The sequence below is a fragment of the Erythrolamprus reginae genome, chromosome 2 (genome assembly GCF_031021105.1).
Source record: "Erythrolamprus reginae isolate rEryReg1 chromosome 2, rEryReg1.hap1, whole genome shotgun sequence".
NCBI lineage: Eukaryota > Metazoa > Chordata > Lepidosauria > Squamata > Dipsadidae > Erythrolamprus > Erythrolamprus reginae.
The window spans coordinates 329,718,219-329,733,231 of NC_091951.1; the positions used below are offsets into that span (position 1 = coordinate 329,718,219).

Below are 15,013 nucleotides of genomic sequence, written 5' to 3' on the forward strand. Positions count from 1 at the left end.
TGAAAGACTAAGGGATGCTGATAGATGATAAAATGGATTGATTGTGGATGAAAAGAGCTGATTGCAGGAAGCTAATATTTTTCTTACTGTTAATGGCTCAGCTTCACTGGGTCCAGGTTCATTTAAAATTAAATTTGGATTTTTGGATTAAAAAACATGCATTGAACAATGCAACTATATAGATGTTTTAATTAAAATAAATATTAAATGTGAAAAGCAGAACTCTTAATTAAATTTTACATTCTTTGAAGTCTAGATTTTTAATTTGATTAAAATATATGTCATAACTTTCTGTTTCTGGGTTGATATTACTAGGTATGCAATAGAAACAATTCAGTAACCCTAATCCTAATCCCCTTTTGTTTTGTATTTGGATTATAAGATTTGAAGCTCAACACATTTGAAAAGCATCAGGTTGAGCAAGGATTCTTGCTCTCTCTCTTTTCTCTTCTCTCTCCTGTCTAGTCTCTCTCTGTCTCTCTCTCTCTCACGCATTACACATACCACACACAGAGACACACAGATTCTTATCTCATCTGCCTGACTCTAGATAATTATACTTAACCCTTGAATTATGAAAGTTTCACTGAGCACGATTTCCTGTTGTAAAGTTAAGCCCCTTCGGTAGTTTATCTTATTTAACTTCTGTTAGATAGCGGCATCTAGCAAATTTTTATTGATTTTGAAAATCTAAAAAGAGGTTTATACTTAGCTGTCATACTTCCAGGAAATTACAGGTCTGTAAGCTAAACAAACATTCTAGAAGCAACAGTGTAATCACAAATTTCCCAGTAGTTATACTTGATTTCAATTCAGTTCAATTCAATTTATTGGATTTATATGCCGCCCCTCTCCGAAAACTCAGGGCGGCATATAAATCCAATAAATTGAATTAAATTGGATTCAAGGAAATATTTGAGCTGCCAACAAAGTTGATAAAACAAGTATGATTTTTTTTAAAAAAAAGTAATGCAATTTTCTTTCTTTATTTTCCTCACCTGGCATTTGCATACTAGCTACTTAGAATAAAGGCATTTTGTCTTTTTCATAACTCTTTTTCTTGTCAAAATTTTATAGAGGTTTTTCAATATTAATTTCTATTTAGAAAACCATTTTTTTAAAATTAAACATATGATTCTAATTTTATTTCAGCCTGTAGTGCTGTCATTGAATAGGGTATGATGCATTCTCCCCGCGAAAAGGTTAAATATCTGTTAATCTTTTTTATGGGTGTTCATTTGTACTTTTGTGCATTTTCAGGTCTCTCAAATATGATGTCAGATGGAGAATTTTTAAGAACGAGCTGTGGTTCTCCTAACTACGCTGCTCCAGAAGTAATTTCAGGAAGGTAGTTTCTCTTCTTGGATAAATGTATATATGTATTCTCAAAATCAAAGCCCTGCTCTTCAGTGTTAAAGCTGCAAGGTAGATTGAGAAACTTCCAGGTTTGGAAATTTGAAATTCCTGGCTTTGATGGCTTCTTTTTATTTTATTTTAACTGTGTCTGTGCACAAGACCACGATTGTGATCACACGTCACATCAAACCATGACTTATCAAAACAAATTCATACAATATCTCATTTTTATTATCCTCCTGCATACCAGGACTTCTGGAATTTTAATTTTAGCTTTTAAAATTGTATTTCGAACAAGCCAGATTAGACTTTTAAAATGTGAGTTTAGACATTTATTAACTATCGTTGTTAAACATGATTTTTTTTTCTCTGAATATTATGGCAAACTATTAAAAAATGCAAATTAAAAGCTTCCAAACTCATTCAATCAGTGAGGAGGAGATGAGGGGGAAAGAGCCTAGAAGTCAAAGGCTGCTGTGACATGTGCACATTGTGTTGAGTCACTGATGCCCAAGATTTTATGGGCTGAGGACAACTTTTGAACGGCAAGCCAGAATCTGCTTTAGACTCGCTTTTCATTTAATTATACCTAAATTTTAATAATAAAGTTGGAATACAATTACTGTAATAAGTTTTAATACGATTAATATATTTAATATAATTGTATATATTGTCTTTCTGTCAACCACAATGCGAAAGTATCTTCGCAAGGATCTTAGGAGGTAGAAGAGGGTACTTCTCTGTTGGACCATGATATGCAAACTGATTTCTAACATGCCTAAGTTCAAAGATACCCTTTTGCCAATATTTTAAATGTTTTACATACAAATACCTGACCCTAGAAGAAGACAAAAAACCTCCAGTCTTTTGATTGAAGTAGCAAAATCACCTGCAATCAGACAGGAACCCAAGACTGGTTGCCTTTTTGCCTCAGAATAATTATAGCATGATGTATATTGTCAGAAATAACATTTTCCAGATTATAGCGACACCTCGTCTTACAAACCCTTCATACAAACTTTCCGTGATATGAACCCAGTGTTTAAGGTTTTTTTCCCTCTTCTTCCGAATTATTTTCACCTTACGAACCTGAGCCGCCGCTGCTGGGATGCCCTGCCACCGGACTTCCATTGCCAGCCGAAGCGCTGGGATTTCCCTGAGCCTCCCCTCGCTGGAAATCCCCGCCTCCAGACTTCTGTTGCCAGCCAAAGCACCCATTCTTGCATTGCTGGGATTTCACTGAGCCTCCCCTCGTTGGGATTCCCTTCATTTTTGCCGGCGTGCTTGGAAACCCAGCGAGGGGAGGCTCAGGAAAATCCCAGCAATGCAAGAATTAGCGCTTCGGCTGGCAACGGAAGTCCAGAGGTGGGGTTTCCCAGCGGTGCGAGGCAAAAGGGGTGACTTTGGGGACGGGGTTGCACACATTATTTGCTTTTACATTGATTCCTATGGGTAAAATAGGTTCGTCTTACGAACTTTTCTACTTACGAACCTGGTCACGGAACGAATTAAGTTCGTAAGACGGGGTATCACTGTATAAGGATTTCTTTCTGCCATTTTAATTTTTAGGTGCAATTTGATAAAAGGCTATTGGTACTTTGAAAATGCTTTCAGGGCTCCCAGATTACTCTATACACAGTTCTATGATTGTATGTCAAATCGCTGAATATAAATTGAATTTGAACTACACTCTTCATTCAAGGAGCTCATGAGCATATTTTGTTTTTAACCTCAGAACAGTTCCTTAGATATGATCTATACTAGTGTTGGCTAATCATTTCTGGACTGAGTGCCCAAAGTGCACCCAAACACCCAAAATGCAATGTGCGCTTGGCTCCCATGCATGTGTGCAGCCCTCGCATGTGCTCCCGCATGCGCCCTGCCCCCATGCATGTCCACCTCGCATGTGCGTCAGACCCGAAGAGTAGCTGGTTGGTGGGAGGCGTACGCGCATGCATGGCAAAACTGAATTGTGGTGAAAGCTTGTGTGCCTACAGAGGGCGCTGTGTGCCACTTCTGGCATTAATGCCATAGGTTCACCATCATGGATCTATGCTTTAACTGCAGCTAATAAAGTCAGGAGTGGGCAAGAGGTTCCGTCTTATATTTACTTTAAATTTCCTATACCTCTTACCTTAAATCGGTCACTACATAATGCTAATGAGGGCTAAAATAATCAAAGCTTGCATTTAACTACTCTGTGAAACTTGAAGGCTTGGTTCTGCTGCTTTAGACATGCTGATTAATCCTAGATTAAGCAAAATATGTTAGAAAGAACGTTGTTCAGAGAAGGGGAGAGACTGTATCCTGCCATCAATGTGTAAATCAGGAGATAGTATTGGACTTAATCAGATATCAGCCCATTATATTTGCCCAAACCAGGTCAAGGCCTTCGTCTTTCTGACTATTCTCTTTCGCTCAGTTTACCAGTTTTGTTCTATTTTATATAACAAATCAGGATGTTAACTGCATGAATATTAGTGCTTAAGTAGCCTTTCACAAACATTTGCTAAAAGGCTAACAATCCAGTGTAACAGTTGCTTATGTTGTGTTTTTTGCTTGGAAAAAATATTATGATCTCCATTTTACAGGTTATACGCAGGGCCAGAAGTAGATATCTGGAGCAGTGGTGTTATTCTCTATGCTTTATTATGTGGAACCCTTCCCTTTGATGATGATCATGTGCCAACACTTTTTAAGAAGATATGTGATGGTATCTTTTATACGCCTCAATACTTAAATTCAGCAGTAATTAGTCTCTTGAAACACATGCTACAGGTGGATCCTATGAAGAGAGCAACGGTGAAAGATATAAGGTATCTTACAGCATCTGATTCCATCAGGGAGGCAATTATCATCTAAAAAGTTTTATTCAATCATTAGCTTCACATTCGCTTGGTCATTTTGTGATTAGGCTGAGTTGAATCAAAAGAAAATTGGATCAAAAGTTGAGTCCAATACACTCTGATGTTATGTTTGTTTTAGGTTACCTGACAGTTAGCCCTGCATATGAATAGAAAACATCTATTTCTGATGATGTTTACTTAGTTTGGTAATGAAACTTCTTTGCTTCATTGTTTCAGGGCCCCTAAAAATGTTTGAAAAACTGGCCTAATTTTCATTCCATTTGGGAGTTTCTGGAGGAGCAGTTTAAGTGGGAATAGGCACTTGAGATTTCTGTAAGACAAAGCATTCCTGTTCCAAATTTTCTCTCTCCCTCCCATTTAAAAAAAAGAAGTGTGTTTTAAAGTTGATAAGTTTGGGGGGTCCTGAACTAGAAGGCCTTTTCCAGTGTACTACCGTGTTTCCCCGAAAGTAAGACAGTGTCTTACTTTCTTTTTACCCCCAAAAGCCCCACTACGTTTTACTTTCGGGGTATGTCTTACATTGGAAAAAAATTGAAAGGGTCGCGTTCCCGAAGGCATCTCCCCAGAGTCCAGAAGGGCAGCCGCGGGACAGGAGCCTCGTGAGCCCTTTTCCAAATTCAACCTCAGGGCTCCAAGCGGCGTGCACGCGTGGAGCCACAGACGCGTGTCGGGGAAGCGTGTGTCTGGAGGGGAGGAGCCGCTCTGCGCAGTTGGGCAGCCCCACCTGCCTGCCGGAAAGGAGGCGGGCGAAGGAGGGCGCAGCTCCGGCCGCTCGCCTCGGAGCTGGTCGGCCTCACTGGCCGCTTGCAGCCAAGCCTCGGCAGGACTCGGTTGCTGGGATGAGCGCCTTCGCTGCAAGCCGCCGCCCACTCGGCTCGCTTCGGACCAGCGCCGTCCTTCGCTTTGCCAAGCCGGGGAAGAGGTGGTGGCGCCGCGGCGAGGCGAAGGCGAGGGGCGTGCGGGGAGCTTGGAAGCGACGTCATCGGGCTCCCCCCGGCAATAGCCCCGTGTTTCCCCGAAAGTAAGACATATGTCTTACTTTCGGGGTACGGCTTATATTAGCCGACCCCCCTGAAACCCTCGATGCGTCTTACAATTGGGGGTGTCTTACTATCGGGGAAACAGGGTAGCAAATCAGAAAACTCACTTCCAGGCTTGATATTTAAACTCCTTTGCTGAGTTTTAAAAATATAAAATGTAACATATTATGTTTAATTATTATTTGAATATTTGCAAATAACTTTAATATGGAATAGTTCCACTGTAGTGGTTAAAGAAAAACTTAAAATATTTTTGTAAGTGTAGTACTGTAACCTATTCCAACTGCCTGTTTTAATTATAAAGGCGATTTTATACCAGCGAGAAATCTGATGCTAAGATCTTCAGATTTTTAAAAGGGAAGAGAATATTGTTTAAAAGATTATGTTTGAATCTGGTGATTATTAATACTACAGTCACAGCATCTAATTGGACTTTAATTTTAAGTTCTGGCAAATCCATACATGGATTGAAATAGGAAGTGATTTTCTGTATACTTTGCATGTTCTGTCAGTAAAACATGGCAAAATGGTTGAACCAAAATGGTTGAACCGACTAGCTTTTAAAATGGTTCTTGCTTTCATCTAGGGAACACGAATGGTTTAAACAAGACCTCCCCAAGTACCTCTTTCCTGAAGATCCTTCTTATAGTTCAACTATGATTGATGATGAAGCCTTAAAAGAAGTCTGTGATAAGTTTGAATGTACAGAGGAGGAAGTGCTAGGCTGCTTATATAATCGCAATCATCAGGATCCGTTAGCGGTGGCCTATCACCTCATTATAGATAATAGAAGAATAATGAATGAAGCGAAAGACTTCTACTTAGCTACAAGCCCACCAGATTCCTTTCTTGATGACCATTTCTCCCGACCTCACCCTGAAAGAGTGCCGTTTTTAGTTGCTGAAGTACCAAGGTCACGCCATACACTCGATGAGCTAAATCCCCAAAAATCCAAACATCAGGGGGTCAGAAGAGCTAAATGGCATTTAGGAATTCGGAGTCAGAGTCGGCCAAATGATATAATGGCGGAAGTTTGCCGGGCAATCAAGCAATTGGATTATGAATGGAAGGTGAGATTGCTTATATTGTCTCCCTGCAAATGGTGATTTTCAAATAGAGATAATGACAATCAGTGTAATAATTCTTTTGATGTTTTCTGTTAAGTTTCTATTTTGTTTTCCTAGGTTGTAAATCCATACTACTTGCGTGTTCGGAGAAAGAATCCAATAACAGGCACATATTCCAAAATGAGCCTGCAGTTATACCAGGTGGATAGCAGGACTTATCTACTGGACTTCCGTAGCATTGATGGTACGTCAAACTGGTTATTTGCAGGCAGCCTCTTACATAGCATATATCAGTTTTTATAAAAGGGGGAAGAAAGATAAACTGTCTGCTTTCTGTGGTGCTTATGGTGGATCACATCACTGCTGATTTAAAATTTCATGCAAAAGTTAAAATCCATATGAATAGAAATGAGTCCATAAAAATGAAGATGGCATTTAGTTTAGTTTTATTGGATTTATATGCCGCCCCTCTCCGAAAACTCGGGGCGGCTAACAGCAATCATAGGCAGTATACAGTAATAACCCAATACTAAAAGCAGATTAAAACCCTTTAATATACAAAACCAAATACACATACAAACATACATTTTGTTGTACAAGGTGCAGTGACACTAATGCAACCCAATTCAACTCAACTAAACTAGAAAGTGTTCTGGTTTCTGGTAGAAATTTAGCAATTACAAATAACTCTTATTAAATGCTTTATTTCATGAATAAAGAAACTCCATTTATTTCTCTGCTCTTCTGGAATTCAAACACATTTCATACAGGTCCGTTATCTCCCCTAACTGCATTTCTCACATTCCTTCTCCTTCTTCACTTAACAAGATTTATTTTCCTAATAGCATGATTTCTAAAACAGCAGCCCTGACTGTTAATCAACACAGAATACTTTTGCTTACTTCAGAGCAGCAAGAAAAACCTCCATTTCTCTTCGGCAACGTTGAAACTCCACCCTTCTTCCCCCCCTGACCCCCTGATGTGCCAAATACATCACTACAATATTTAACTCATTCCTCTCGTTTTTGGGCCCTTCTGAATTTAGGGTTAACCCAGCGAACGTCTGATTCTCCCTCGCTAGATCCTGAACTCATAGCCCCATCCTGTGTCTGGCCTCTCACCTGTTCTACTACCTGTAACCCCGGGCCCACCACTAATTCATAAACACTATCTGAATCTGAGTCCTCAATATTTTCATCATCCTCCAACTGGCCAGGAGTATGTACAACAGAAAGTAGCTGGGATCTCAGGTTGCTTCTCCCATTCATCCAGTATCTGCATACGAATAACAATATGTGCTTTAGTGGTCAGCGCATATACGACCGTCAGGCACCACATGGGAAAATATTGGGGAGAGTTTTTCTAATAAATGTTAATAATAATTAATAGAAATAGGCACATTCTCAAAAGATCTAAAGCATCACTTGAACACCATTGGCATTGACAAAATCCCCATAAGTCAGTTGCAAAAGGCACCTTTAGTTGGAATTACACCCATCCTTGGATGATACATTTAACACCATCAGACAACAACATCTGCCTATCCCAGAACCTGGGAAAGCACTCTCTAGATCAGGGGTGTCAAATTCAAGGGTGCTTAAATTGGTCCGCGGGGCTGGCCTGGAAATAGCAATAGCCTCTGGCAGTCAAAATGGGGTATGGGAAGGGAACAGTGCATGGCCCTTCTGTGCCCCATTTTGGCCAGCAGAGTGCTGCAGGAGACTATTGAGGTCAAAAACAGGGTACCCCGTTTGGGCTGGCAGAGTGCTGTAGAAGGCAACCATCCCCCCCTCCGCCCCACGAAGGAGAACTACAATGCTGATTGGCCCTCAAGGAAATCCAGTTTGATGTCCCTGCTCTAGATGGATTAAGAAAGCCAAATACAGTCTAAACACCTAGCTCACTGTACAACCAATTAGAAAAAATAATAATGATAAAATGTTCATTCCGGATGCATAGAACGGTGACTTAACATTTTGTCTTTCTTACTAATGTTTCAAATTGTTCTAGCCTTTAAATTCTTCTCTTTGCTTGCCCTAGATGAAATTATTGAAGGAAAATCGGGGACTACCACTCCCCAAAGGTCAGGCTCTGTGACTAATTATAGATCTGGTCGGAAGGACTCGGACCCTGATGTTCAAGCAAAACCATCTGATGCATCTCTTACCTCTTCAGTGACTTCTTCACTTGACTCTTCTACAACCGAATTGACCCCAAGATCAGGGAGCCACACGATAGAATTTTTTGAAATGTGTGCAAATCTAATTAAAATACTTGCGCAATGATTTATAAGGTTGGCTTTTTTTACAGCAATAAGCATGCCGAAAAAGGAAAAAAAATCATAGTCAAATGCTTCCAATTATAATCAAGTTACAGTTAACTTTGGCACTGAGAAGACTAGCTACATTGCAATTTGCACAGGAATCGAACTTGCATTTAGAAGCAGTCTACACCTCATACTGCATCCTTCCCAAATCAGACGTCCTCCAGATGTGTTTGCCATTCTGTCTGCAGATTAGGAAGGGCACATCTGGAGGTTTCCAGGTCGGGGAAGGCTATCATTAATGTACCGAAGCAAATTATGATTAAATAGTCTATTGGTATGATGTGCAGGTACAAGAACAGTATGTTTTACATTGTGTATCATTAGGGCTTCATGGAGTTTGACCTTTGTATGCTGATAATTTATTCCTTTTACAGTACATGTGCTCATTTTTAAGATCAAAAGGCAATTTTTGGACACCGTCTTTGCTTGTATTCTGTTGTGTCAACAAAAGTGTTCCCTCTATCAAACAACACTTCATCTATCTGGCACCTAGTTTTCAACAGCCAGTGGTGCACTTGAGTGGAAAAGATATGTATAGGGTACTCTGCTTTGACCAATCTGGACTTTGTCCTGGAAATGATAATACCAAACATAACAATATTCAGTTTAATTCAGTAAAGAGAAAAGCAGGGTCTGAAAATAAGTTGCGTGGGTTTTCTCTAACATTTGTTACATGTGACAAGTTTCGGAAGCACTTTGTAAAATGGTGAGATGAGTGGGGTGTTTTATTGTTTTATTGGAAGGCAATCAGAATTTATACTATGAATGCACAACTTCCCACCATGGATCTAAGCAGGTGACCTTAGGGAGGATTCATGAGATAGGGCTATTTTTCCCCGCCACCACAGCACAACTGATCTGCGCGAATGATACTATGCTTGACCCAGATTGCAACTCTGCAGGTTTTCTGACCCATGTTGGGTGCGTGGAAGCAGTTATTTTGCAGCCACAACAGGATATGGATTCTGTGCCTGAATCTAAAAACAATGGTTCCATAGCTGATAGGATATCCCAGACTGGTGTATCCAATTCTTGGAATCGCATCCTGCCCTGCCCTGGGTTTTCAGTGGCTACTGTTTTCATATAGCTTTCATACAGATATCTAGTAGATAACTCTTCTAGTGAGAGTGATCTGGATTTTGCCTGTGTTGCATAATCACTTTTTTATACTGCTTTTATATATACTGAATTAAGATTTCTAAAAGTTTTGAACGATGAAGTAACTTTGGTTTTGTTTTGATATGTATAGACTTTAATTGGTTAGGTCAGAAATGAGTCAGCTGCCACAAATTAAATTTTCTTATTGAAAAACTGTTAGAGAAAATCTCCCCCTCTATACTGTGAGAAATCTTGGGGTTTTTTATTGGATAAAATTACTCTAAAAAGTTAAAGGAGGCTTATTTTGAACTGATTAAAATTATAGAATGGTGTTCCAATAGAAATACTGTATCATGTTTCAACAATTCTTATTTGGTGAAGACATAACACTTAATCATGATTTGCACAATTTGATTATTCTTGGCATATGAATTAAGATTCCAAATGTATAAATCCCATTGAAATGAGATGATAAACCAGATTCTTGTGTTTATGAATTCGTTTTGGTATACTCTGTTCCTTTTGGCTTCCACAACTTCTATAACAAACTAAGATGTTGATCCCTCCTCCCCTATTTTTATTGTTAACAAAAATTCTGTTTGATTTACCCACTGTAGAGGATCTTTCAGTAATAATTCTTGAGATCAGTTAATGTGACTTACTATACTAGATAAATTGGTCCTAATTTTGTTATCAGTTGTGTTAATGATGTGGGAAAAATATAAATCCTGGGATATTGGTCCTTGACACCAAGCCCACAGGTAAGATAAAGCAGCAATCTGAGTTTTCATCTTAAAAACGGGAAAAAAGCTGAAATTGATCTTTGCTTGGTACAGATGCAACACTTTAGTTCATGGGTAATGCAATTGGACTAAGTGAAAATTTCAGAACACAGGCAAATCCTTCACTGTGATTTGATATGCATATAATTAAGAAAAACATTAATAAGTGATTATTAATGAGACTTAGGTTAGGTTCATATATCATGCTATGGCATAACAGTTTCTGCCTGGCTTAGCATGTTATGCAACCCCAGCTGTTACTCTGTAAAGCTATGCTAGTTGTAGCTTATTTAACAGACTGATTCAGCAGACATGGATTATGATATGTATGCCCAGCCAATTGTGGCTTATTCAACAAACCATGGTTAAGCAAACAGTGACAAAGTAGCATGTGAAGCTTCTTATAAGATGCGCAGATGCCAGAGAGCAGATCTCTTAATTTCTCTTGCTTAATATTGTGCCTTTGGAATGTCTTGCAGTATGATTTCGATTATTATTAGCCTCTAATTTCCATGCTAGGCAGGGTAGTAAAAACTGTACACCAGCCATTATCAAAGAAATACTAGCTTGGCTTCATCTTGTAAAGTCTTTTACTTTAATGGGAATATATAGCAGAGGTACACAACTGAATTGTGCCAGCAAAAACTTTAAAAACAGCCAATAAAGGGATGCTTGGATTTGAATACAATCATATGTATCTAGTGAGTTTGTACCAGCAACTCAAGATGCACTGAAGAAACCTGGCTCAGCCTATAAATGCATGAATTCAGAAGCTGCATTGTTTCAATAATTTAATTAAGTAAACTTTGAACTTCAAAATCAGTGCTATGGTCAGGAGGCCCTCAAATATATAGCCATGGGCTTTTGCCATGTGCTGGCCTTTTTAAGAGAGCAAACACTTAAGGTGGTGTTATGATATAGTTTCATACTTCATTACTTCCCAGAATTTAAACAGCGATTTTAAAACTGAACTTGCAGTTACGAATATGTACTCCAAAAGAGATAAAATGTGTGGGAAGGAAAGGGCGGTGGGGTGTGTATATGTGTGTGTAAAAGGAGTCAGTAGCTAAATAGTGTTGCTGTGATATATAAAGAGATGGTTGTCTTGGGGACCAAGGAGTAGTCCTTAATTTACAACAAGAAAATAAAACTACTTGTTACATCTTGCTCTGCTGCATCTATACAATTACTGTGATTTATATTTTTATTTATGCTATCTTAATTTGGAATTGTCAATACTGAGCTTGGCAAATGACATAAATGACCTTTCCCCCCCTTCATAGCTCAAAATGTTTTTTGCAAGCTACAATCTTAAATTTGAAAAAAAAAAACCAACCTAAAAATCAATGTGTGTAAACCATAAAGTGACATGTTTCTCTGTTTCAGTGGATCCAAAAGTCCAACCCGAAGTAAAATTGTGTTGACTTCAGGGATCCATATTTTTAAATCTGTCTGCATATTTAACTGTAGCTTTGGTATGTTTCCTGCTCAAATCCAACTGAAATGAGCTTGATTTTATATTTGGTGTCTACATTAAGAAATGTTATCATGTATAAAACTTTTAATTTTTTTATGTATATAAATTTTATTGAGTGTTGGGTGTGTGTGTGTCACATTATCAGGCCTTAACTTCTTAGGAATATGAGGGCCAAAGTACATAGCAAAAAGGTACAGTTGCCTATTCTTAAATACAGAATTTTGTAATTTTTTCTTTAAAAGACATTTCAACGTTCCCTTTTAATTTTTTTGTTAACTTGGGCAGAAGGAATAATTGGGTGTATTCAAGCAAAAAAAAATGAATCAATGTTTTTGTAACAATTTTTAGTCTTGGATTAAAACATCAATGTTGAAATTACTTTTCCCCACCTTTTAACTCAGGCCCCGTGTGGTCCTATAGTGGAGGTTTATTTGCTGGCACTTCTTAGTGATACAGGAAGGTCAGGGCCATTGATCATGAAATACAAGCCGCTTTGCAGAACTGACCATGTTGGGAACTGTTTGGCAAAAAAAATGTGTTTTAAAAATGAAAAATAACAAGTATATAGCTTGACTAAGCAGCCTATTCAAATATTGTTCCATTGGGCTCGTTCCAGTGGAAAAGCCCTTCAGATGACCTGTTTTAATTGCAAACACTTCATAATGTGATTGCTCAAAGAGGGGTGGGGGGGGTGATGATGTAGGAAGTGGAAACCTTGTGCAATGTAAATTTTTAATATTGGTAAAAAAGTAAAAATCCCATCCATCTTCGTAGTGCAATCTTTCCAAAGGCTGACTTTCACATGTTTTGTCATTTTAACTTTTCGATCAGTATAAAGTTTGAGATAATTTTGCCAATTGATTTTTACCATTGTATTGCTTACGAAATGGATGATCACCATTTCTCAAAAACAATATGTGCCTACTTTTATTGCATATTCTCTCTCTCTCTCCCTCTCTCTCTTTTTGGGGGGGATCAATATTGAATGAAATTGCTTGTGATAGCTGTATATGACCTGTTACTTTTAACAAACATTAAACTGTATGCAAGTAAACCTTGAAATTCCATGGTACAGTTTCTTAGCTTCCTTAATTCATCTGACTGTTCTTCTTAATTGCTGGAGACTTTTTCAACATCGATGGAGGTTTACTACTATTTTGACCTTGGGTTAATAAGAACTTCTGATCCTTCAGTTATTGATGGAAGTAGTAGCTCAGTGAAGAGCCTACTTTATGAGTCTCGGAGAGCAGTGGGTGACAATGCTTTCAAGATGTCTTTCTGAGGAATCCCAGGCTTCCTAGAAATTTGCTATTATTACCATTGCCAATCAGCCACTAAGGTTAGGGGATTTGGTGAGCAAGTTACAAATAACTACACATGAAACACCTTTGTACAGAGGACTGGTGAAACCAGGGGTGGATGTATCATAATATTGTCAGTCCTTGTGGTCCAGGCTTAAGAGCTTGGTATCCTATTGTACTCCCATCAGCCCTAGTAGCTTATGGGTCTAGTAGTGCGAGATAATTGGAAGGGGCAGATCAGATTTCCTATTCCTGACCAAGCCCAATATAATTTTCTTTGATTGGCAGATGTTCTCTGGGTAGAGAAGCTGAAGTCATCATTATTAAATTATTAAAACACACCATCAGTATGAACCCACTTTTTATATGGAATATACCAATTTACTTATCCGCCCCTAAAGTGGATGTCTCGGACTACAGACTATGTTGCCACCACAGTTCTGATCTGGTGAGAAATGAGAGAGAAAACTCCATAGTTTCATCATTTGGGCTGGTTTTTTTTTGGGGGGGGGGAGAGAAGTGATCTATATTGGCTGATTTAGGATAGAATTGAATTATTAATTGTATGGGAGATCATCCCCAAATCCTACAACTATGATTTTGATTGATAGTTTTTTTTAAAAAAAAACATTTTCTTTGATTGGCAGATGTTCTCTGGGTAGAGAAGCTGAAGTCATCAAGTTAAATTATTAAAACACACCATCAGTATGAACCCACTTTTTATATGGAATATACCAATTTACTTATCCGCCCCCTGAAAGACTTATTCTGCCACTACAGAAAGACATGATCTCATTATTGCTGTCAAGAAAATTATCCAAATTTACTGTGAAGATTCCTGGAATCAATCTTGTTTTAAAACAAGGGTGTACAACCTTGGTAACTTAAGATATCTCTGGACTTTTAACTCCCATAATTCCCATGCTGGCTGGGGAGTTATGGGAGCTATTTAAGCCCACAACTCTTAAAAAGTTGACAAGGTTAGACACAGCTTTAAAGAGGCTTTTATTTTTATCATTCTTTAGAAATTCAGGTGTTTATAGCTCGCCAGGCTACAAACAAGGTATTCACTTGAATTTCAAGATTCATGTTTGAGGAATTGCTACCACCTTTTGGCAGATATGCCTCCCCACACCCGCAAATGACATGAAGAGGGAGGACAGCAAAGACGGAGGAATTCACTATTTGTACATAAGACGGTGCCACTGTCGGAGATAACGAAAAATGGAGGGAAAATGTGCGTTGGCAAAGGGGCTATATACATTTCACATTGTCTATTCCAGAGGTAGGCAAAGTGGGCTCTTCTATGACTTGTGGACTTCAACTCCCAGAATTCCTGAGCCAATCACGCTAGTTCAGGAGTTCTGGGAGTTGAAGTCCACATCATAGAAGAGCCCACTTTGTCACTGGTCTATCCCAAGCTGGGGATCGTGTGGAGAGGCTCTCTGTTAACCCCGTAAAGCAAGGGGTGGGGAACGATGAATTCCTGAGTCAGCACTGCTCAGGGAATTGAATTCTGGGAGTTGAAGTCCACAAGTCATAAAAGGGACCTTCGTTTCCCAACTTCGCAAAAAGAATCAAAAAGTTACAACATGCGGTACGCGGCCAGTGGAGCGGTTAAAGTCCCGACGCTTAGCCAATAGTAACAATCCGCATCAGTCACGTGATCACATAAACTACAATACCCACTGAGGACTGC

General features: G+C 38.8%; 1 protein-coding gene across 2 annotated transcripts in view; it reads left to right on the plus strand.

Moving 5' to 3' along the window:
- The window catches only part of PRKAA1 (protein kinase AMP-activated catalytic subunit alpha 1), a 40,123-nt gene extending 27,048 nt beyond the window's left edge, over positions 1–13,075 (plus strand). Inside the window, exons 5-9 of one of the 2 annotated variants that reach the window (XM_070743406.1) lie at positions 1,261–1,348; positions 3,948–4,172; positions 5,850–6,333; positions 6,448–6,574; positions 8,371–13,075. In XM_070743406.1, coding sequence (XP_070599507.1) covers positions 1,261–1,348; positions 3,948–4,172; positions 5,850–6,333; positions 6,448–6,574; positions 8,371–8,615 — 1,169 coding nt within the window. In that variant the 3' untranslated portion in view covers positions 8,616–13,075. Of the gene's footprint in view, positions 1–1,260; positions 1,426–3,947; positions 4,173–5,849; positions 6,334–6,447; positions 6,575–8,370 lie in introns of those variants that run through there. The other variant, XM_070743407.1, reaches the window with a different exon arrangement.
- The last annotated feature ends 1,938 nt before the right edge of the window (positions 13,076–15,013 follow it).